A 22,258-nucleotide genomic window follows, 5' to 3' on the forward strand; every position below is an offset into this window, starting at 1 on the left:
TGAGTTGTATTGTGGGTAATGTAGGCACCAGGTTTTCTCAATACAGAAAAATGTGTCAGATAAAAAAGATAATTCTGGTTCTGCTGCATCAGCTTGGATCATTTCTTAATGAATACAACTTTTAAGTAAAATTTAAAATGAGTTCTACATGTTTTTTTATAATGTGGCATCAGTACTTTCAAGTAAAGGTTGATGGATGAAAATACATCTTCCACCACTGTATGAAACTTTGACACTAAAATTTCTCATGATCACCCACATTTACAGTGTCAGATGTATCTTGACACATTGGGCCCTGGCCCCTAGGGTTGGGGATCCCAACCCCCTGAAGTCTGTTTAGTGTAAATGGGTAAAAAGGATAGCATACATTTTGTGAATGTTAAGCATCACAATCACCATGTAAACAGAAACATTAAAATATATTTTGAAATGAATCTTGTGAAAGGACGTCACATTTAGGTCAGGCAAAACAGATTTGCTCTACATTACACTGGGAAATAAATCTATTTTTATGGTTACGGCTGTCGTTGCCAGAACTTTACTGTAGTAAAAACGGTAAAACGTTTCTATTGTTATGGTAAAAGGATATTAGTACTGTTGATTTTATGGTTAAAGTTGACAATTTATTCCATATTTTACCCTATAAATACACTTTTTTACCATAAAAAGAAACTGTCTGGCCGCATGAAAATACCATATAAATACTGTGTTAAAAGCAATGAGACAGACGGTGGTTTTCTTAGCAATTTACACTCTGCAATATAAAACAACTAGCCTACTTTATTCCATAAAAATCCCTTTAAAGTGTCACATAAATGAAGGTGTTTTACTGTTAGAGAAACTGTATTTAGCCTATTTAGAGTCTTACTGTCACTGTTTGACAGTTTTTCACCGTAAAATCTACAGACACAAGCTACAGCTACATCCCTGGTGTTTCCACTTCACTGGTCCTGCAGAATAAAGGCACTGCAGATGTTGAGGCTCACACTGGCTCAGAATGGAAGGGCCTCAAAAACTATTGTAGAGAGCAGTGGAACTAATTCCTTCACAGCCCACTCAGAGTCCCACTGACTGAGGCTATCCTCCTGCTGCCTGGCACCAGCACACCTCCCGACTCAATACACAACTGACTTCACCCAGTTCAGCCTTTAGTTGGGTCTTTTGGTCTGGTCCCACCCATATGTGAACAGCTTTTGTCACAAGTGAAAAAAAAAAAAAATCCTTTTCAGATTTTTTTTCCTTCCCCCTCCCTCCCCTCCTCCCTCCTTCCTCCCTCCCTCCTCAGCATCAAGTGCAGCCTGAGCGGAGCGTCCCGGCTGCGACTTTCTCTCAGCCTCTTTGAAGAAGCAATGAGGAGAAGGGAGCCGGCTGATACCAGGACGTTTGGGATGCACTAACACCCGTTTGTTTTCTAGTGGGATCATATTTGTATATTTCTCGGGAAAACAAACAATACATTGCGGATTTGGCATATCCATCAATCGGATGCAAGCAGGTAGGAAGCCTTTGTCATTTTGGGCAGTTATAAGGATCTCTTGATGCAACCCTGGGGGGAAATATGGTCTTTTGTTGCCTTATTTTTAATAGTTTATTTCGTATCTTTATGTTTTCTTTTTTTTATAGATTTCTTTCCGTTTGGATCGTTGCCTCTTTTCTTTTTATCGATGGATTTAATCGGATTTTGTAGCCTCAGTTATGCACAATATTCTTTATTTATATATATTTCAGAAACATTTTTAAAAATGCCTCTTATTATCTTCATTATTATTTTATTAGCGACGTTATTGAATGAATCAGAACTATTTTAAAGACAGTTTGCATTGGTTGCTTTACAATTAATAGACACATTGTCCATCTTATTTCCACATACAGTCGCGATGTGCAGATGTGTGGGATTACAGATGTTTTTCACCTTTAATCTGATATCTAGTTTAATGTGGTATTTATTTGCATTGCAGTTCTAATAATAATATGTTTTGTATTTGTTGTTTTAGAATGAGAAAAGACATGGCTTAGCTTTTTTAGACTTTTTTGAAGATTTGATCCAAATGTGACAATGTCTCATTGCAACCCACTGCCAGTGTCTGTCTCCGTGGTTGCTCTAATGTAACACAGACACTCTGTGCTTGAGATGTAAGCTGTGAAAATAGGTCAGAATAAATCAAATAACCGCCTTTAATAAACTTGTTGAACTACAATAGATGGTGACCAGTGCTTACTGAGCTGGAGATGGACACTTGCGCCATAGCGCCATCCTTTGGTCACTGTGTCTCCTGGGTGCTTCTTGCAGTTCCTGTGACTCCCTCCACTGAAGGATGGAGAGGGCACAGCTTCTTGTTCAGCTGACTGCAGTGGAAAAAAGTTCAAATGAGCCCCTTCTACGACCAAGAGCCATCATGGCAGCATATCAGTTTCCACTCTATGCTGAATAATTGCAGGCTCTCTTCTGGATGTGTGTTATGTCTGGGTCTGGCGGTGGGAGTGTGAAGTTGAACAGAAACTAAGGGTCATTTCTGTATTCTCATTTATTGAGACTGTTTTACAGCTCTTGTGGGCTTGTATTTTATTACCGTCTGTTTCGGGGCTGGTTAGATGTTGGCCACTTGGTATGTTTTATTGGACACTGTGTGGTAAATTTAAGCCAAACAGTCTCCTTTGCAGTTGGATGACAATGCACTTAATGGAATTTGTAGTTTCAGTTAAAAGAGGGGATTTGGGCAGAATCTCTGCGATGGATGGTGAAGCATTGACATGGTCCACAGGTGATGCAAGTCTCCTGGGAGCTTTGCCAAAGCAGGCATGGTCTCATTTTCACACTGCACTAACATCTAATTGAAAGGGAATGTGTGTCTGTGGACCCCTTGGTTAATCTTGGCTGTCCCCCTAAAGGTTTGTCCCCCAGCTGGATAACCCAGATGTCTGCATGTCTGTGAACACCATTTAAACCCCTCACACAGCCAGAATGAATGCAATCACTGTGATTTTTCACTCTGGACTTCTGTTTGAAATTAACTGTTGGATTTGCGCTCCTGCTGCAGCGCTACTCGATGATGACTTTGTGTTTGGAATGGCCTGTGTGACTTCATCACCACAGCCCTGCTGAAAAAATGCAGCACCCCTCTGTAGTTAAGTGATGGTCTGTTGAATCTATTAAAACATACCCAAATTGTAATTTTCTTTATAGGGTTATCAGGATTATTGGCAGCATCACACTCATACAGTAGAAGCATGAACCAGCAGGCTGTCTGCAGCCTGCGTGGACTCTCTGTTTGATGTCATTTGTATGCATGGACAAGGACTGGAGTGGAGCTAAGGAAACCAGATATGGTCATTACTGAAGGAGAAGGTTAACCATTGTGGCAAACCTCCAAGCCACTGTCTCAGCCCATTCAGAGGATCAGGGTTCATCCTCCCCCCCTCGCTGGCCACAGCCTTCAGTAAGACTCAGAGGACATAAATCTCATCTTAACCACACAGCTAATGTATCAGCTCCAGAGAAATGTTTTAAGATCTCAAGAGGAGGTTCTTTAAAAAACTGGACTGTCCTGAGTGTGTTGTGCTGCCACAGACTGCTGAGCTGCCTGTGTGATAGACAAGAGCTCTGGGTACATTGAATGTCTCTAATATTCTGGGCCACACTGCCTCCCTGTGGCCATAAGTGGACCTTTTTTCCTTTTTTTGCAGACCTAGAGGCGTCAACATTGTATATAAAACCTTCTCAGTTTAGAGGAATCTGAGTTTTCCCACATGTTGGATGTTCCTAAAGCTGATTAAGGATTCCAAACACAATCATTTGTCTGCAGTGCAGTGCTGTATGTCCTCTGCCTTACTGAGCAGACGTGATTAGTAGCTACTTAAGCAAGTACCACAAAATCATCAGTGTCACAAACCAAACCAGTAGCTTTTTGTAAACACAATGTGAAAACTGTTGCAAATAGGTGGCTGTGGAGCTAATAACATTATCTTTTACAGAAACAGAAAGAAACTTTACACAAGCAACAGGCTGGACTTATTTAGACTAAAGACAGTCAGACGCAGTATGACTAATTATGAAAGGTGAGGCAGTCACATGCTAATCTGTTTAACTGGTGATGTGATTGTTTAGCTTAAATAAACATGGAAGCCATGCTAGCAGCTCTGTGAGATTGTACTTTGGCATAGCACATCAGCTAACATGCTCACAAGGCTGACATGTTGATGTTAGGAGGTATAATGTACACAAAGTACAGCTGCTGATGATGAGAATGGTATTAGTTTTGCAGGTGTTGGGTCATATACTAAAGTATTGGACAACATATTGGAAAGGGCCATGAATGCTATGACATTTCATGGCAATCCATCCCATAGTTGAACTATAGATCTTTGAATCATTTCACATCTATCACAAAGTTTCAATGAGTCTATCTCTTTACATTTCAGAGCCAGGCCCAACTTAACAATGGGCCCCATACCGCTGTGTGTCCTGCTCCCGGTGACGGTGCTGGCTGTGGTGGTGGCTGTTGCTGCTGAGGAGAACGCAGTCGACGATGAGTATACCTGGCCGCAATGGAAGGTGCCTCTGGTAAGAAAAAGGCGTACTGTGCCTCTCAGCAGCCCAAACTTCTCAGCCCGTCCTCAGCCGGAGCTGAGTGGGACCTGTGGGATTGAGTGTCAGCGTCGCCTCCCCGCCAGTTCTCTGGATGACCTGGAGCAGTTCCTGTCCTACGAGACGGTTTATGAGAATGGTACACGCACATACACTTCAGTCTCTGTGCAGGGTCTCAACGAGGTGACTGCCTGGTCCAGAAACATCTCGTCTAGCTCCCGCCACAAGCGAGAGGTGTATGGCACAGATACTCGCTTTACCATCTCTGATAAGCAGTTTTCCACCAAATATCCCTTCTCCACCTCTGTGAAGATCTCCACAGGATGCTCTGGGGTTCTCGTGTCACCTAAACATGTCCTGACCGCTGCCCACTGTATCCATGACGGGAAGGATTATCTAGATGGGGCGCAGAAGCTGCGTGTTGGTATTCTGAAAGAAAAGTCCAGACGAGGGAAAGGAGGCAAAGGGAGAGGAGGGAGAGGAAAGGGCAAAAGGAGAAAGGGAGACAAAGATAAAGAGGAAGTGCAGGAAAAAGAAGAGAATGGTGGGAAAGGGGACCGTAAAGGAAAAGGGAAAGGTAGAAAGAGCCGGAGTCGGCGAAGTGTGGAATCAGAGAAACCTTCGTTTAGGTGGACCAGGGTCAAGCAGACCCAGGTGCCTAAGGGCTGGTTCAAAGGTGTGTCTGACGGACTGGCTGCGGATTATGACTACGCTGTTCTGGAGCTGAAGAAAGCCCCAAAAGTCAAGCACATGGATCTGGGTGTTATCCCCTCACTCAAGAAGCTCCCTGCCGGAAGGATCCACTTCTCTGGCTTTGATGATGACCGGCCTGGCAACCTGGTGTACCGGTTCTGCTCCGTCTCTGAGGAGTCCAATGATTTGTTGTACCAATACTGCGATGCCAAACCTGGTTCCAGCGGCTCTGGGGTCTACATTCGCCTCAAAGAGCCAGGCAAGAAGAAGTGGAAGAGGAAGATCATTGGGGTTTTCTCAGGTCACCAGTGGGTGGATGTAAACGGGGATGGGACGCAGCAGGATTACAACGTGGCGGTGAGGATAACACCTCTCAAATATGCCCAGATCTGCTACTGGGTCCACGGGGACTCGAGTGAGTGCCAGGTAGCCTAAGACAACACAGGATCCCCCATTAACCACCACCCCTCTCCCATTCCCACCTCTATTCAAGGGACACCCTATCTACTATCCTCACCCTTCTGTCATTCCCAACCAGGGGCCCAACTACTGCCTCTAGTCCTTCTGCCTCCCTGTTACCTCCTGTGCCTCCCAGTGACTCCTGCTACACTGATCTCCACACACACACACACACGCACACACCCACACACACTCAACCCACAAACAGCCATACAGACTCAGTGTTGACAACAGGAACTCGTCAGCGCATCCAGAGAACTGTGGCTCGTCAGCTTTTCTAATTTATTTGCTAAAAAAAAACAACTGAGAAAAAATATGTATTGTTTTTATTTACAGATCATTCTGATCTGAGTTTTGCTTTTTTATTTTATTTTTTTCAAAGATTTGACCTTTTTAGATTTAATGTTGGAAAATGTGTTTATTCAGATGTTTGGGAGCAAAGTCCTGGTACATTGGCCTTATATTCCAATCAGGCTTTGTATGGAGAGACTTGCATTGTTCTCCACCACTGTAAAAAAGAGTGCGAGCATTGGCTTTGACAAAAGACCCAGGAGAAATTAATGTAACTTGTTTCACAAATGAACTATATAGAGATATTGAGATAACTGTTTTTATAAACATTTTAATTGAACAAGCTGGTGTTTTCCATTGTGTATATCTAGAACTTTGTTTTTTTTTTACAACTACCTTTTTAAAAAAAGACTATTTTTCTGTCTGAATAGAGAAAGGGTCCTTATGGATCCTGGATAGAAGATTTTTCTGATTTGTGAGTCTCACCATCTTTTCTCTGTTCTTGCAACGCAGTGAAATGTGGTTTCATTGTTGTGCACATAATTATATCGGTGCTTATCCAGAAGACGTGGTGCTAATTTATGGAATTGTAAACTTTTTGGGGAGGAGGGGGGGCTCAGAATATATTTTGATAGCCTAGTACTGTAACTATGTCTTTAATGTGAGGCTACATATTTGGGTTGAGTTAAGATGGGACTGAACCATTTAACAATTTACTTGAGCGGTTAAAATGCGACAAAAGCAATATTGTTATATAATAAATTTTAATCTGGGATGTGATATTTTTTACTTTTATTGTTGTTTATGTTCCTTTTGAATACCAAATACGTAAAATTAATGATGCCGATTGAAGACTACCAACCATTAAACCAAGATTACTACTTGTGTGTGTGTGTTTGTGACAATGATCCCGATCTACGATTCACTGGTTTGTGGATAACAATTGTTACGAGACCACTACCAATAACAGTTACTGTACTATTTAATTAATTGTTTAACTAACTAACTCAACAAGGAATGACATGCGATGCATCTGGCGCTTTTGGGGCCTTTGAGGGTCTGGGGCCCAGGATGTTTGCCCACTTTACCAAGTTTGATAATCTGGCCTTGGTGCACAGTCTGTTACTTACTGTTGATTTGGTGGGACATAAATTCATGATATACTCCTTCAAACATACATTTCAATAATATTTGTGATATGAAAGAAAAGAAAAAAGAAAGGGCAGTTCAATCCGTCATTGAATTTATTGCACCTCAAAGGGCTTACATGCACTGGGGAGGGTCATCGAAAAATAAAATAAATTTACAACTAAACAAAAATACCATTTTAATAATTCTGTCATGAAAAATGTTAATAATCTCCCATTATTTTCTCTGAATCACATCAGGTTCTCACAAACAATTGCTTATTCAGTCCACTGAAATGACAACATACAGAGTAAGCTTCACATCAGTCTGGTTTACAGCACAGGACTAGGACCTCTGTTACATAAAGCTCTTCGAAAGCAAATCAACATATTGATTCCATTGTAAGTCTGCAGGGTCAGAGGAGCTTTATGTTAAGATGCTTTTGGGAAACAAGATCATGGCTAGACGGACAGTGGCCTCCTGTGGATTTCCATGCTGTACACATGACTCCCATGTGGCCACTTACAATATGTACTGTTCAATTGACAATGTGCCAAAGGTCAGCAATAATCAAATGAACAATTTGATCAAAAATTATGTTTGGACAACAATCAAATGTGAATTTATTGTTTTGAATTTAAGTGTTTTCACTTTTAGGTAATTTACTGTAACATTGTCAAAGCAGCAGTGCAGGCATACACACTGTCATTTTGTCCAACAGCACTGGATGCAACAGGTAACATGGAACTTAAAGATACCCTGTGGAGTTTTTTACTGCTAGTAGCAGAATGAAACTATTTTTTGATGAGCAGGCCCATGTTTTGTTTGTAAACAGGTGCAAAAGTTTTTTCCTCTTTTCAAGTGTTTTTTAAGATAAAGTAAATGGATTCCACACATTTTTTGGGCCTCAAGGATACACACAAAGCTTTATTTTGGGAGAAACAATGAATGTAAACAGATTTCTTTTTGTTTTTTGAAAAAAAAAAAAAAACACTTGACAGGGTTCCTTTAATATGTTCCTGATTGGTTCTGACTTTTGCAATGGCATTTTTAAGTCACAGCTAAAATAGAGCAAAGTCCTTTCTTCTCTCTATTTGAAACCACAAATTAACATGACTTAATTTTGTTTCGATTTGATCTGTCTGAACATAGAGTTTGGTATGGCAATGGAATAACTTACTCTGAGTACAAAAATAACCATACTGACCAGGTCATAGTTATAATTAAAGCACAGGCAACAGACATATCCACATGGGTAGTGCCAAGACTGCAGGTAGACACTTGTAAAGTTATATTGAGGGACAGTTTGAGTTAACCTCTGAGGAGAATAACTAAAACATTTTATCTGGAAGTAAGATATGTTCTTTAATAGCAATGCCAGGAAATGTGGACAGCAGTCTGGAGGATTATTCATAAAAGAAACAGAACATAAAAATAACATGGACAAAAAGACAAAAGAAACATAGAAAAATGAGCCACGAGTAAAAAAAGAAACAAACAAAAAGAATCACTTCCTGGTCTGGTATGATTCAGAAGCCCATAGAAGTTGTTTCTTAATATACAGTATATTAATCATATAGCAGTATTCATATTTGTTTCCAAATACTTTCAAAAGATGACGGGAAATAGAAGGATAATCACACGACTTCTTACAATTTCATGTCAGATTCACATTTATATTTCTCTTCAACAGACATACAGAATAGAGACGTAATCCTCACCAGAGAAGTCTATGTACATCAAAGAGGACCCCTGTAAACAACACACAACATGTTTCTCCGAAAATCTACCGGGGCTTCGTTAACCACTCCCATCCAATCAGAGAGGGACAAAGAAGAGCTCCTCCCCCTTCACAAGGAGGCGGGGACACATATGGGGCAGTGGGTGGAGCTTAGGACACCAAAGCACATCCATCATTCAACTCAACACAAGAAAGAAATCTAAACACGTACGCCTTCACTTTCTCTCACTTACTTTTGTGGACTTTTTTTGTCAGGGTTTTGAGTGATTTTGTTTAGACAAAAGATTAGTACATCTACATAAGCACACTTGTTTTTTTTTTTCTCATATATATATAATCCGCTATGGTTCACTTTCACAGTTTGTGCTACGACATCACACAGGAGAAGGGTGGGGTGTTGATGGGCGGGGTGGAGAAAAGAGGCTCTTAGAAGGTTGAGTAGCTGAACATCGCTGGCATCCTGAGATGTTGACAGACACCAGGTTAAAGGTGAGAGGGCCCTGCTCCAGAGAAGAAAGCAGCTGGAAGACAGGAAGCAGAGAACATTTCAACATAAAAGTTGTGTAGTTTTTTGTTGTTTTTGATTAAAAAAAGAGGTTCAAGCACTCCACGCACAGTCAAAATGGCAGTGATGAGTAGCTAATGATCCAGTGAAATCTAAATAATTTTGAGACTATTCATTTTCAATATGCCACTGAAACGTGTAAAGAAAGAAAGTTGGAACAGCAACCCAACAAAGATTTCATTTAAACAGAACATTCAGAAGTAGGGATGTCATACTTATTCACAGTTTGTCTTTTAGCACTAAAAAACACTTCACACATACTATTTGTATGAGCTCCCACCTAGAGCGTTATAAGAAGTCCTTGAGGTCGAGTTCTGCCAGAGGGTCCTTGGGCTTCTTGGTGCTCTGGCTTGCAAGTCCTGGAGAAAGCTGAGGAAATAGGAAAAACACAACTGTATTGACCTGATACGAAGTGGTGGGGAAAGCATTTTGTGACGATATAATGAATGTTCTTGACATAAAATGATGTACTGATGTATAAAAGTATAACTTGTGTGTGTAGACAAATGGCCTTATTGGTCACTGAGGGCTTTACTATGTGTGCTTTGTTACCGGTGCTCCTAGTGCAGCGGCTCCGGGTGCAGCTCCAGCCACCCCAGTGAAGGGAGGTCTCATCATGGGCTGTCCCATCATAGGCTGCCCCATCATGGGTTGCATCATGGGAGCTCCAGGTCCTCCTGCAGGAGGCTGGCAAGACAGGGACAACACAACAGATTGGGATTTCAGAAAGCTCTGCAGATTAATCATCATTTACCTTTGAGATGAGCTGGACATTATGTATTTGTAATCTACATACATACAGTTATGAGTTGCAGATTCAAAAGCTGATGGAGGCTCACAGTAAAACTATAGAGAATTCACAGTGAATAAAATAGAACTCACCATGCCAAAGCCAGGCTGTGCACTCATTGGTGGCACCATGGCTGCACCAGGTGGAGCGGCTCCTGGTGCCCCAGGAGCTCCAGGGGCCGCACCAGCCTAGAGAGAGACAGGAAGAAGAGGGTACATTAGCAAAACCTGTATGTGCTTAAAATCTCTGCCACAAAGCCACAGCTTGTGGGAACTGCAACATTCACATGATTGCACCACAGTTTCAAAAATGAATGAACAATAACAAATTTAGCTTTTTTTAGCTTTGTTGTTTGTGATGTTTAGAGAAAGGAAAATGTATGAGTCTGTGGCAGTAGGTACAGCTCTAAGCTCAGCGAAAAACTGCTTTTTAGATGAAGCGTGATATCATGGTGTGCTACTCATGCTGTTCTTACCATGGGGGCTCCTGGTGTACCCCAGCTTGTGGGAGCTACCTGTGGCATCCAGTTGGCGCCTCCTGTCAGCTTCTTCTCACTCTGTGGGTCCCTAAAGGAGATCACAGGATACACCTCAGGCTACTGTGCGGTTTGTCACATTTTACTGCTAATATTCGGATCGGTGACTGCAGAAAGTCAGTTGTAGGTAAACAGATGGGACATGCAGTGACCACACACAAAAGGACACAGGTTTCCTACACTCATTTATCCAATTCAGTTTCACTTCCCAAAAGAAAACAGGCCTTTTCTGCAGTTTATAAACATTCCTCAGAAATAAAAAGAAATAAGAGAAAATAAATTTAGTAGATAGATGTAGATTTTTTGTAAAAAATGAATTATATCAAATCTTGAGTTGAGTGTATTGTTACATCCCTACTAGAGACCTTTATCAGCCTTGAGAGTGTTGTGGCTCTTTATATCATAAAATTAAATAATCTAAAGACTTTAAAATCTTTATTTTGTTTGCAAAGACTCTGCATACATGTTTAAGCCTACACATGCAGCATTGTGCATTTGTAGAATTCACATTTGTAAACACGCACTTACTTTTTCTTTACTCCAAGGTCTGAGTATGAGAAAGACAGAAGAATGAGTTAAACTTCCATTCAAGTATTTATTATAACCAGAAATGACTGAGCTCCAGATAAGAAAATCTGCAGTCTACCTCCAATCAGGTTGGCCAGTGAGGAGTCCAGGTCTCCTCCGATGGTTTTGCCGGGAGGTGGGGTGGCGGGAGGAGCGGTTGCAATGCCTCCCGCTGCGACAGGAGTCCCCATGCTTCCTGCTGTGCTTCCAGCAGTGCTGCCGCCGGTGCTCTGGGGAGTTACGGCGGGCATCAGCAAGTCGCCTAATCCAATCCCCAACACTTGGGGAGAGGGTGGGACATCAGAGAAACAACACGGATTACTAACCAGCAAATTCCTAATCTAGCTACAACACAGGCAGATGGCAGATGTGAGACCAGATGGTACGGTGAAGGGGACAATCCAGCTGTGACAACATCAGTAGTCAGCTGTGCATCGCATGCACAATGTAGGACTGTACCATAAATGTATTTGAGCATTCAGGGACTGCACTGGCTTGGCTAGCTGCTCAGAAAGTTTACTTATTGACATCTCAGGAAGACTAGTTGATTTTGGAATAAAGCCCTGGTTCTGAACCAGGTGTCATCAGGGCCAAAGAGTTTACAGGTTTTCATTCCAACTAACCACTACACACAAGCACTGTGTTGTTGAATGTTGGCTTAGGGTGTATTCACTAAGGCAGTGGACCCCAACCTTTTTTGTCTGATGTACCACCATAGCCCAGATGAACTTACTGCCGTACCTGTACTGTTGATGAAGTGACCCTTCATCATCACCTACCATGTTCCAAATGTGTTGGACACTGGATATTACTTAACCCTATTAATTAAAACAATAGTGTTTTAATAGAGTTTAGGTGTGTTAAGGTCAGTTTGTCAAGTTTGTATTTGTACTACTACCACTGTGATTGGCAGAAGAACATTTCCAACTTCTTTTAGATAACCTTTCATCCAATAAATGTGTGTTTAAATAGATCAGAAATGTATCAGTTGGAATAGGTGCAACTTTTTAGCCCTTACTTTTAGCTATTTCAACAATTTATCCAATAATTTTGTGTTCTAGGTGTTAGAGTCCTAATTTCTATGTTTCAGATTCATTGGGCTTCTGTACAATCTTTCTAAATACCATCTATGAACTGCATAAGTAACCGCTGTGGTATAAGTAGGTTTGGTTGGGAACCGCAGCACTAAGAGATAATGAACAAATGATTCATTTTCATTGTTTTAGAGGCTTCACAAGGCCTAATCATGCTCTATAAAAAGGTCAGAAACAAGTCAATATTTTATGTTTCTGACCTCTAACCAAGGATTAATGGTTTTCACTACAATGTGATCATGTTTAATGGGCCACTTAGGAAAATATATCACTGAAATATGTTGCTGTAGCGCTGTAGAATTGGAATGAAGATCTGCAGACTCGGGCCTCGATGGCATATGATTACTTTAAGAGACACTGCTTTGAAAGACCAAAGGCAAATAAAAATGCATTGTACAAACATAAACAACAATACAGTAAGGCTTGTCTCATGCAGGAGACAATCAGGGGTCCTATTGCAACATGCAAAAACGCAGAAAGGGAGACGTGTCCAAACTGCAATGCACAGCGAGGTTGAACTCACCAATTACAGATTAGAAGAAGCAAGCAATGAGCCAGCAGAGTGGAAGGAGTGTGGATAGGGGTGAAGAGGAAAAAAAAATGGAGCAGAAGAGAAAGTGTAGCAAAAAAAACAAAAAGAAAAGAAAGATTGCGGGGGGGTTGAGCAGAAGGTGGAAAAAGCACAGCATTTATGAGAGTGTGAGAAGTACAAGAGAACAGATCGAGAGAAAAAGAAGAATCATTGCAAGAGAGGCAGCAGTGCTGAGGAGTTAAGCAGTCAGCAGCAATAAGGACAGTGACAGCAGCACATGTCAGTGTGTCATTCATGCAGTAGTCAAACTCCCAGCAGAGAAAACTAGGTCATGGTTAAGGTAGCTCAGTTTTAATGAGTCAGAGCACATTAAAGGACATCAAGCAGGAGACCTTTAAAATAGCTTTTGAAATTCTCTAATATTTCACATTTCACAAGGCATGACAATGGAACAGAGTACTGAAGTGAAACAAAAATGGAAAATACATCTTTTACAAGATATTATGAGCCACTTACTTGAAGCATCAAAGCCACCAGAGGGCGCCGGTGTGGTGGTTGCTGGTTCTGGTACAGCTGGTACTATTGGTACTACTGCCACTGCAGCAGGTACAGGTGGTGTTGGAGAGGTAAGGGAGCCCAGAGCATCAAAGCCCGACTCCAGGAGGTCGTTCTGCACCGGGGCAGGAGCGAAGGCTGGAGCCAGAGCTGGGACGGCAGTGGGAGCCAGCGTGGGGGACATCAGGCCTGCGGGGATTACAGACAGGACTGTAACTGTGACATCATATGTGGTACTGTCGTCAGAATCACCCTAACTCCATTACAAAAGCACACTGGATTGCACAGTACAGTGCTGAGAATTAGAATATCATTTAGCACATTACTCAACCAGTTACATCCCTAGATGTTATTTAAAATAATGTGTGAAATATATGGTATGTATTACAGTATCTGAGTGAGACATGTCACAGTAAAGTATATCAAGACAAGAAAATGGATGTAAAATCTATGAGAACAATACTAGACTATAAAGGCTTATGACCCCTTATATAAAAGGACCTTTGTTTCAGATGTTTTTGAGTTGTCAGCAGTTCGACCAAAGAGTGATTTTTACGTTATCCAAGTTATCCAATCTATCCAATCTATCCCAAAAAGTAAAGATTAAAGAAAGAATAAATTTAAATTTTTGTAGTAGAACTACCACAATAGGCCTCTCTTGACGGATTTATCTTGTGACCTTATATAAAGTATTTAAAACTAACTCCACCTCCACCAGCTGCAACAATAAAATACTGCTTATGCACTGATGCATCAGTCTTAATAATCTGATAATATCACATATAAAAATCAGGAACTGGGGCAATTTTTCTTTTCCATTTTCCATTCCTTTTACAGATACTTTAGTACTACTACTTCCATCCCAGATCCCTAAAGATACAGCAGTGAATGTGAAAAAAACATGCATTGTTTTTTACAGTCACAAGTACACTGACAGCCCAATACAAATACATAACGTGTCTAGGTGTGCTGATGTATACCTTACACACAAAAGCTTACTGTACAGTACATCCAGGTTTTCAATGTAATGTAAAACTGCAAGGTGATACTGAAGCTTCATAGAGTGCTTGCATGGATGAGTCATTATGACTAAAGGGTTGGGTGCACATGAGGTTCTGCATTCAGATTTAGCATACTGAAAGTATATTCACAACTGCTACCATGCAAGCAGAATCTGTCTGCATGCATGCTGTATGTTGGGTGTGTTGAGAATTTTCTATTCGTTAGTGTACAAAGGTCAACAAAAAAGTCATAACACAGACAACTGTGTTCTTATGCATGAACTAGTGGCCATAAAACAGTGACAGAAATGAGATGGGCAAGAAATTGGCAATGACATCACTAGGAGGACATTTTCAAATGAGTCCAAAACTAATTTGGAACTGCTGCTGTGTAATATAATTTAACCAGTCCTGCCAAGTCTGTGTCATTATTAATTTGATAAATGCATCTCCATCATTACTGCATAATTTCTTAATCAGCAAAAACCTCTTTGCTATACAGCCGACATCTTATCAAAATTTGCTGGTCTTTTGACTTGAACCATCATTTATATAAAAATCACTTCAGCAAAATCAAAAAAGGAGGAGAGGAGTCTCACCTCCCAACAGGTCGTCTCCGGGCCCTCCAGGAGCAGCGCTCTGCGTCTCCTCCACAGGACTGCCGAAGGAGTCTGCAGGGCCGTCCAGTTATCCACAATGCAGCATGGAGGGCAGAAAGGGGTGAGAGGTCAGCCCTGGACCACACACGGGGAAACAATGGGGAGTAGGAGACAAGATTATCTTCGTAAAGCAAAAAAAAAAAAAAGAAAAAGTCACGTCAATGACATTAAGGAAAAAGAAATGTTACAGTGGATAGAGAAAGATTTTCAGCCATGATGGAACCTTTTCTGTCATTCCTTTTTGGGAAGAATATTTACCTCAATACATACATTGTATGCTCAGTTCTATTTTCATAACATAACTGCAAGAATCTGAGACCATTTCATTTCCACCTGTTGCTATATTTCTCTTGGAAGTGGAAGTGGAGGAGTGATACACAGCAACGAGACAAAGCGTCTACAGCTATGCTAGCAGCTCTGTGAGGCTGTGAGGTTTAGCATTTTAGCAGCAAGGCCAGCTGAGACTGATGGGAATATTATCAGTTTTTCAAACATCTGAAATAATGTCACATGGTGCTGTGGAGATGTGATTTACTATGTTGCAATGATTGTCTTTCTCACAAAACTACCTGTAATACTGTGGTTTTATTAGTTAAATTATAAATGTATTGCATGTATAAACTGGTTTAGCAAGAAAATCACATTGAAAAATCTTGCATAGGGATCATAATGCAACACCACCTCTCATACATTTTTAATGAAGAAATCAATCTATCCTTGTATTCCGTCCAACGATATTGCTGAAATTAAATGGAATATCGACAATACTTGTATTCATTACTATCATTCCTCTGTCTATGGGACTGAATATCTGTAGCAAATTTCACTGTGATTCAAGAGCAAGATGTCAGCCTGATTCAAGGATTCATCTCCTGGGAATCATGAATGTCTCCGATGTTTTTTATGGCAATCCACTCTAGGCTGGACCAACAGATGGATATTTTAACATACCTTTAGCCACGTCATGCTGAAATCCTCAAGTAAGGTGAACACCTCCTGTTTTTACTCCAGTAGGTTAAAATTTCAGCACTACAGAAAATTGACTTTAAAATAAAACTTCCCTTTGAGACAGAGACACACACAAGCAGACGATGTAATAATTACTTTGGGAATATCACTGGTGGCTACTGCCAGCTACTGCCTGTTCTATATCTATGATCTGTCTGCAGTCTAATCCAAAAAACGCTAAAATTCGTTTTGCACTAACACCTACAGTCTATCATCACATCTACACAATATCAACCTCTTTGCTACAAACACTCACTCATGAACCTACTGTAACAACTAATGATTAAAAAAACCCAGAAGAAAGAAAAGTAAAATTATAAAATGTACTACTAAAGTTAAAATTGAACAATTTTCATGTAGCATATGTTGTTGTAAAGAGATGTGTATGTGTGTTCTGAGGTACAGTACCCAGCAGGTCAATGACAGGTGCCGGCTCTGCTGCTTTGGGTGGAGAGGAGACCTCTGGGACGGGAGCCGCAGCAGGAGCAGCAACAGGAGCTGGAGATGTAAATGAATCTGAACAGAGAAAGAAGGAAGAGATTAAATTACTCTCAAATGTAAATGACTACATTCATCAGTGAAAGCTTAATTTCCACAGGGAGAATGCATTGCTCATACCCTGTTCTAAAAGGCTAGCAGACATGCAGAAAAGAAGCAGGAGCAGAAAGCAGGCACCCCTGCATCTTAACTGTGTATCCACATCCTTGAAGCGTGCACCATTTAGATGTACAGGACTGGTGTGCATATGCATACAGACACCAGCACCATGCAAAAACCTTCATGAGGCTGGTTGCACTCTTCACGAAAAAAGGAAGGGAAAACAGTGATGCAGTAAGGATGAAGCAGCTTAACTCACCGGTCACGATGTCTCCAGCCGGAACCGGCTCGGGCAAAGGTGAGGGCCCGCGTGAAACAGCAGGAAGGTCTAATTTACCAATGCAAGCGAGAGGCAGAATACGAGAAAGAAGAAAACCGTGGAGGTCGGGAAGCAAAAAAAAGTATTAGCGTGGCAGGTAGAAAGACAGTCTAGATAGAAAGCAGCCACAAGGATAATTCAAGACTTGACGAGTGGGTTACATGCACAGTTCTCATACCACTATGGGGGACAAACCAAGACGTGTTGGGAAAAAAAAACAGTTGACAGAGGAGTGGAGGTATGGAAACCAGAAGAGATGAAGAGGTTCCACACATAGAGAAATGGATATCAACTCCTGTACCTGCACCAAAAAGGTCTACGCTAGGAGTGGTAGCAGCTTTGGATTCTGTGGTAGGGCTTTGCTCAGGCATAGAATCAAACATATCTAAGAACAAGGACACACAATCATATGTACATTCAGATTCCAAGTCCAGTGCATACAATGATGAGTTAAGAAGAGAGATGAGGAAAAGCAGAGAGAGCAGACATTTTGATTATCAAACAGGTAAGCTGCTGTGTATCTGTTCAGTGCAATGCAAAATGAAACAGTGCAAAAGTTAAAAGGGTATATTGCCAAATTTCAGCATGAAGACTTGCATATTATCAAAACATTTTTAATATAAATCCAGAAATGATTGTAGACATGGTTAACCAAAGATGTCAACCAATCATGGTGCAAGACGAAATGTTTGGAAGAAAATATGATTATCTGTACGCAATATTCCGCCAATCAATCCAATAGATGTCAAGATATTTCACAATATAAATAAATAAACTTTGACCTGCTGGTGGTGCCAGAGGAAAAATTAGTAGACCACTAAAGTCTGTGGGATTCATCCTCTGGGACCACGAATGTCCATAGAAATTTCATGGCAGCTATGCGTAATTATGCATAAGAAACAGCTAATAATATATAATCTAATAATTACACATTGCTTTTTTCCAGATCATAGGAATAGCATATGCTCACTCATTATGCTCACTTGTTCTGTGCAAGATCAAAGGGGGCTGGATCCCATCCCAGCTCACATTGGGCAGCTTTATATGGGCACCTAGGAGTCACCTATTCACCTAACGTCAGGACTGAGGGACCAAACTAGAGCACTCAGGGGAAACCCATAGCATATACGATTTCTGACATTGAGCAATATTCCCTTTTAACTTAAGTGCATACGCTATAATAAGGCATTCTCAGCTGTCGGAATAAAACATTGGTCACAAGCAGGAGAAGAAAACAGTTTTCTTCCCTCTAAATGTTGACAGTCTGTTTGTTAGTATTAGGTTAACAATCAAAACAAGTTGAGCCACCTCTGTTATTCACCACATTAACATTAAGATTCTGGTCCCCAAACAATAGATAATAATCAATAAAATTTAAAAAAAAGCATACACAATTGACTTTATTGATTTTTTTATATTTCAATTGTGCAGAGGAGGTCAAGATGCTTGATTAACTGGATTAAATGATCTGTATCTGAAGGAAAGGCACCATGGAAAATAGAAAAACAAATCTGAAATGTAGGGACTGGGCAGGTTATTATCATTGTCACTACTGTCATCACCATCACTAGCAAGAGCAGCATCATCATGATCAAATCCTATATCATCATCATCGTCATAATGCAGGGCAATGCAGTGAGAGGCATAATGAGAGCGAGAGGACTTTACCACCAAAGATATCTAGAGTCGGAGCGGCTGCAGACTCTGTGGTGGTGGTGTCGGTGGTGGTTGTGGTGGTAGTGGTGGTGGTGGAAGAAGGGGTGGGGGCAGCGGGGGCAGCGATTGGGACGACGATGGTCGGCGCCTCACTAGAGGTGGGAGGGGTGATGGTGGTGGACACCGTGTCGGTGGGCCTCATAGCGAACAGGTCCAGCTCTGGAGCAATGTCCGCACTCCCCTCCGTCGTAGCGAAGGGGTCTTCAGGAAAAGCAGTAGGGAGGTGGTGTTAAAGGGTTAGGGAGGGTTATGATTAGAGAAGAAGGGAAGGGGTTGGATGGGGAAGGGGAAGGGGGGATTGAGGGTTTGTTAAAGAAACAAACACTGTAAAAAGCATATTTAAGAGGCAAGACACCTCTGAAGCTCCAAATCAGGAGTAGGTACAAAGAAAGTAAACCAAGCACACGGTCACTCATTGACTGCATCCACAGGTTACAACAGACAGTGGGGAAGAATTCTTTACTGAATAACAACTGACTACAGTTGGGAGTGTAGAACAATATTAGGTTAACTTTCCAAATTGGTCTTTTATCCATGTGTGCCTTAACCTTGCGAGGCAGTTGGACTTGCTAGATCACGAGATCACACGAGAATCCGTCCTGCCAGGCTTCAAGCTATGTGTCTGTGTCTGAACCACAGTGGTACTTGACCAATCAGCATCCTACGAGGAACTACTGGCAGCTACGGTGTGAGCTACGGTGTGGTTTAACACCTGGTTTCTGACAACGTGTGTGACTATTTGCTCAAAAACAACGATATCGACTGTTAAAGAGATTAGCATAGATGCTGCTAGCATATAAGAGTATTTTTTCATTGAAGGAAGAGAAAAGAACGGCTCTTTTCCAGCTCTTCTCCCGCTCTTCTCCCAACAGCTTCAGTGAGAGTTTGACTACAGTTTATTGATCTGATTGGTTGAAGTTCACCCGTGACAGAAAATAGCGGACAGATCCAATTACTTTCTTTTCGTTTTCAAGCGCAGAATAAAGTAAATGCCAAACTGCACTGTGTTACTGCTGTGGTTAGTATGCTATACACAAACTAAATGTATCTTAAAGTTTATAGTTTATTTAAAATAGCTAATTTGCGAGATAGAATTGCACTGGCTTTGTTCCAGTCATTGTCTTCCTATATATTTTCGGCCAAAGAGAGAGTTACTAAAAACTGAAAAAGAAAAAAGGTTTGACAATGATTATGATAATCATCATAATCAGGTAGTATCAGGGTCAGGGTATTAACAACAAGTGGTATTCATTCTAGTACTACAGTATGGTTCATAGCTGTGCTTTTTACTGTAGTATTCACTGGGTGAATATTAGGAGGAAAAGAGTAGTCGAGATGAGGGAGGGGAGGGTCCATGACTGGGGCATTAGAGCAGGATTTGGGGTGAGACAGTAGGCCCTGGGGGCACGTGTTTGTTCTACTGTCTCCTATGGAAGCAGAAGCAGCTTTAATATAATAAAAGCAACAACAGCTTTCACATCTGCACACACATCCATACACTCACACACTTGCCCAAAAAGCTGTTTTGTCACCCACCAGATCCACCAAACGCATCAGCAGCAGGGCCCGCGGCCACGGCGGCAGGACCATCTCCTGGGGAAGGTGCAAACGCATCTAGGGTATTGCAGACGAAAACAGCCGGAACGCAAACGCAAAAACATAACACCGGGGCCAACACACCGACAGACACATGGATGTTACGAACAAAAGATGAGTAAACAGATGGAATGGACAGGAAACAAAAATGAGAGGTCAGCATCAGGAAAAAGCAGAGAATACAAGAAATATGCAGCCCGGCTCCCGCAGTGAATGATCTGATTGTACCATCCGTTTTGAAGGGCTGCATAATGCTGCATTCAGTGAGTGCACTACCTGTGCAGGTTTGTGAAATGAAACAAGTTGTCACAAGTTACTTGTACTCTGTGACAAGAGGGAAAATGTCAGGGATGGACGAGGCAAGTTCTCTCTTTGACAAAGAAACTCATTTGGCTCTTTTCAGCTCTTACTAAATTAAATTAAATCCAGCTGCTCCCCACCTTGACACATTTATGAAACCGTTAGTAGGCCATTAGGGAGAAAATCATTAAGGGTGATGAACAAAAAAATCAAAAAGCAGCCAATCCCCAAAATACAAGTCATAATAACAGATTAATTACATTGCAGTGGGTTTATTGAGGCGCACACAATAATGACAAAACACTAAATGTTTACAACACATTAATGTGAAAACATCATTAGTGTTTTTGTGCAGCTTTGAATAAACCCAGAGAAAAGTAAGTAATCCCCTTCATCCACCATACTGGCTCATATTTTAGGGATGTGCCACAAATGGTAAATGTTTTGCTCTATGCTCAATGCAAAACAGTGTGTGACAGTTTGACATTATGTCAGAAAGTTAGTGTACATGGTTGTAACAGGATGTTAAAACATTAGAAAAAGGTTAGGATAGAAAACCATCAGAGTTTAGTCACAGCATCTGACTTTCTGAAAAATATATACCCGGCAATCTTTGAATGCCTTTGAAAGCAGTAAGTGTTGTCAAACAATTTTCAAAGACTGCCGGGTGAGTCCTTATTTGAAAAATGCATCTCTGTGACTAGAATGTGATGGTAATACACGAGAGGCACAAACTGGGGCTAAGGTGTTATCTTCTTGTCATAATGTACATTTATACACTTTGAATGCACATAAATTTGTAATCTGATTAGACGAAAGCCTATAGACCTTTTGTGGTTTTATAATGTAGCACTCCTTATGAATATATTAGCAGTTTAGTAAGTGATAATCAAATCCCAATCCTCTATATACCAACTTTATACTAAAGGAAAGTAAACACTAAGGGGGTTTCCTGTAATGCTGTGTATCCTGGTCTACATCCTATCCTTGGACCAGACTGACCTCCGAAAAGATCGAGGTCTGTGGCTGTGGTGGTGGCGGGAGCTGAGATAGGCAGAGAGGCGGGAGCCGGTGCAGTGGCAGTGGGAGCGGCGGCAACGGCGGTTGTGGGTGCGGAAGCTGCAGGGGCAGCAGTGGCTGCAGCATCAGCATCAGCATCAGCGGACTCTCCCTCCGCCAGGAGAGCTTCAGAGGCTTCATCGGAGACAGCCGGAGTTGCTATGCGGATAAACCCCGTAATCCAAATGCCACGACCCAGTCACAACCCCCGAAAGAGAGAAATAAGAGAAAAAAAGAAATGGGAGGAAGAAGGCAGTGTCAAAGAGACAGAAAAATTAAAATAGACAGGCTTAGCAGGAAGGTTTTAGGAGCTTACGGTGAAAATAGCTTGACACAAAGAAAAAAGAACAGGTAGAAAGCCAAAAGTTGGGTATTGAAAAATAAAGTCTAGCAGAGTGCTGTCAATACAATACTCACCCTCAGCCAAGAGATCTGCACAGACAGAGAGAGAGAGACAGGTGAGAGAGA

General features: G+C 41.4%; 2 protein-coding genes across 2 annotated transcripts in view; one reads left to right on the plus strand and one right to left on the minus strand.

Annotated features, from left to right (window-relative positions):
• Positions 1-1,286: 1,286 nt before the first annotated feature.
• On the plus strand, positions 1,287-6,911 carry prss35 (serine protease 35). Its single transcript, XM_035672426.1, has 2 exons — positions 1,287-1,495; positions 4,420-6,911. Exon 2 carries the CDS (start codon positions 4,439-4,441, stop codon positions 5,711-5,713), a length of 1,275 nt encoding a protein of 424 aa, XP_035528319.1. The 5' UTR covers positions 1,287-1,495; positions 4,420-4,438; the 3' UTR covers positions 5,714-6,911.
• A 1,735-nt stretch (positions 6,912-8,646) lies between these two features.
• snap91a (synaptosome associated protein 91a) overlaps positions 8,647-22,258 on the minus strand; it is a gene marked incomplete in the record, with an annotated part of 45,327 nt that continues 31,715 nt past the window's right edge. The window contains 16 exon segments of the mRNA XM_035672427.1: positions 8,647-9,418; positions 9,743-9,831; positions 10,015-10,149; positions 10,345-10,440; positions 10,728-10,818; positions 11,316-11,334; positions 11,434-11,634; positions 13,497-13,724; positions 15,136-15,207; positions 16,612-16,719; positions 17,060-17,128; positions 17,421-17,504; positions 18,788-19,036; positions 20,372-20,449; positions 21,734-21,949; positions 22,208-22,222. Coding sequence (XP_035528320.1) covers positions 9,751-9,831; positions 10,015-10,149; positions 10,345-10,440; positions 10,728-10,818; positions 11,316-11,334; positions 11,434-11,634; positions 13,497-13,724; positions 15,136-15,207; positions 16,612-16,719; positions 17,060-17,128; positions 17,421-17,504; positions 18,788-19,036; positions 20,372-20,449; positions 21,734-21,949; positions 22,208-22,222 — 1,742 coding nt within the window.

This window comes from Morone saxatilis, unplaced genomic scaffold, assembly GCF_004916995.1.
Source record: "Morone saxatilis isolate NCDOM2014 unplaced genomic scaffold, NCSU_SB_2.0 Contig24, whole genome shotgun sequence".
Taxonomy (NCBI): Eukaryota; Metazoa; Chordata; class Actinopteri; family Moronidae; genus Morone; species Morone saxatilis.

Bases quoted from the DNA above. Each gene is read 5' to 3' on its own strand.
- prss35 (XM_035672426.1), top strand. From the start codon at position 4,439: ATGGGCCCCATACCGCTGTGTGTCCTGCTCCCGGTGACGGTGCTGGCT.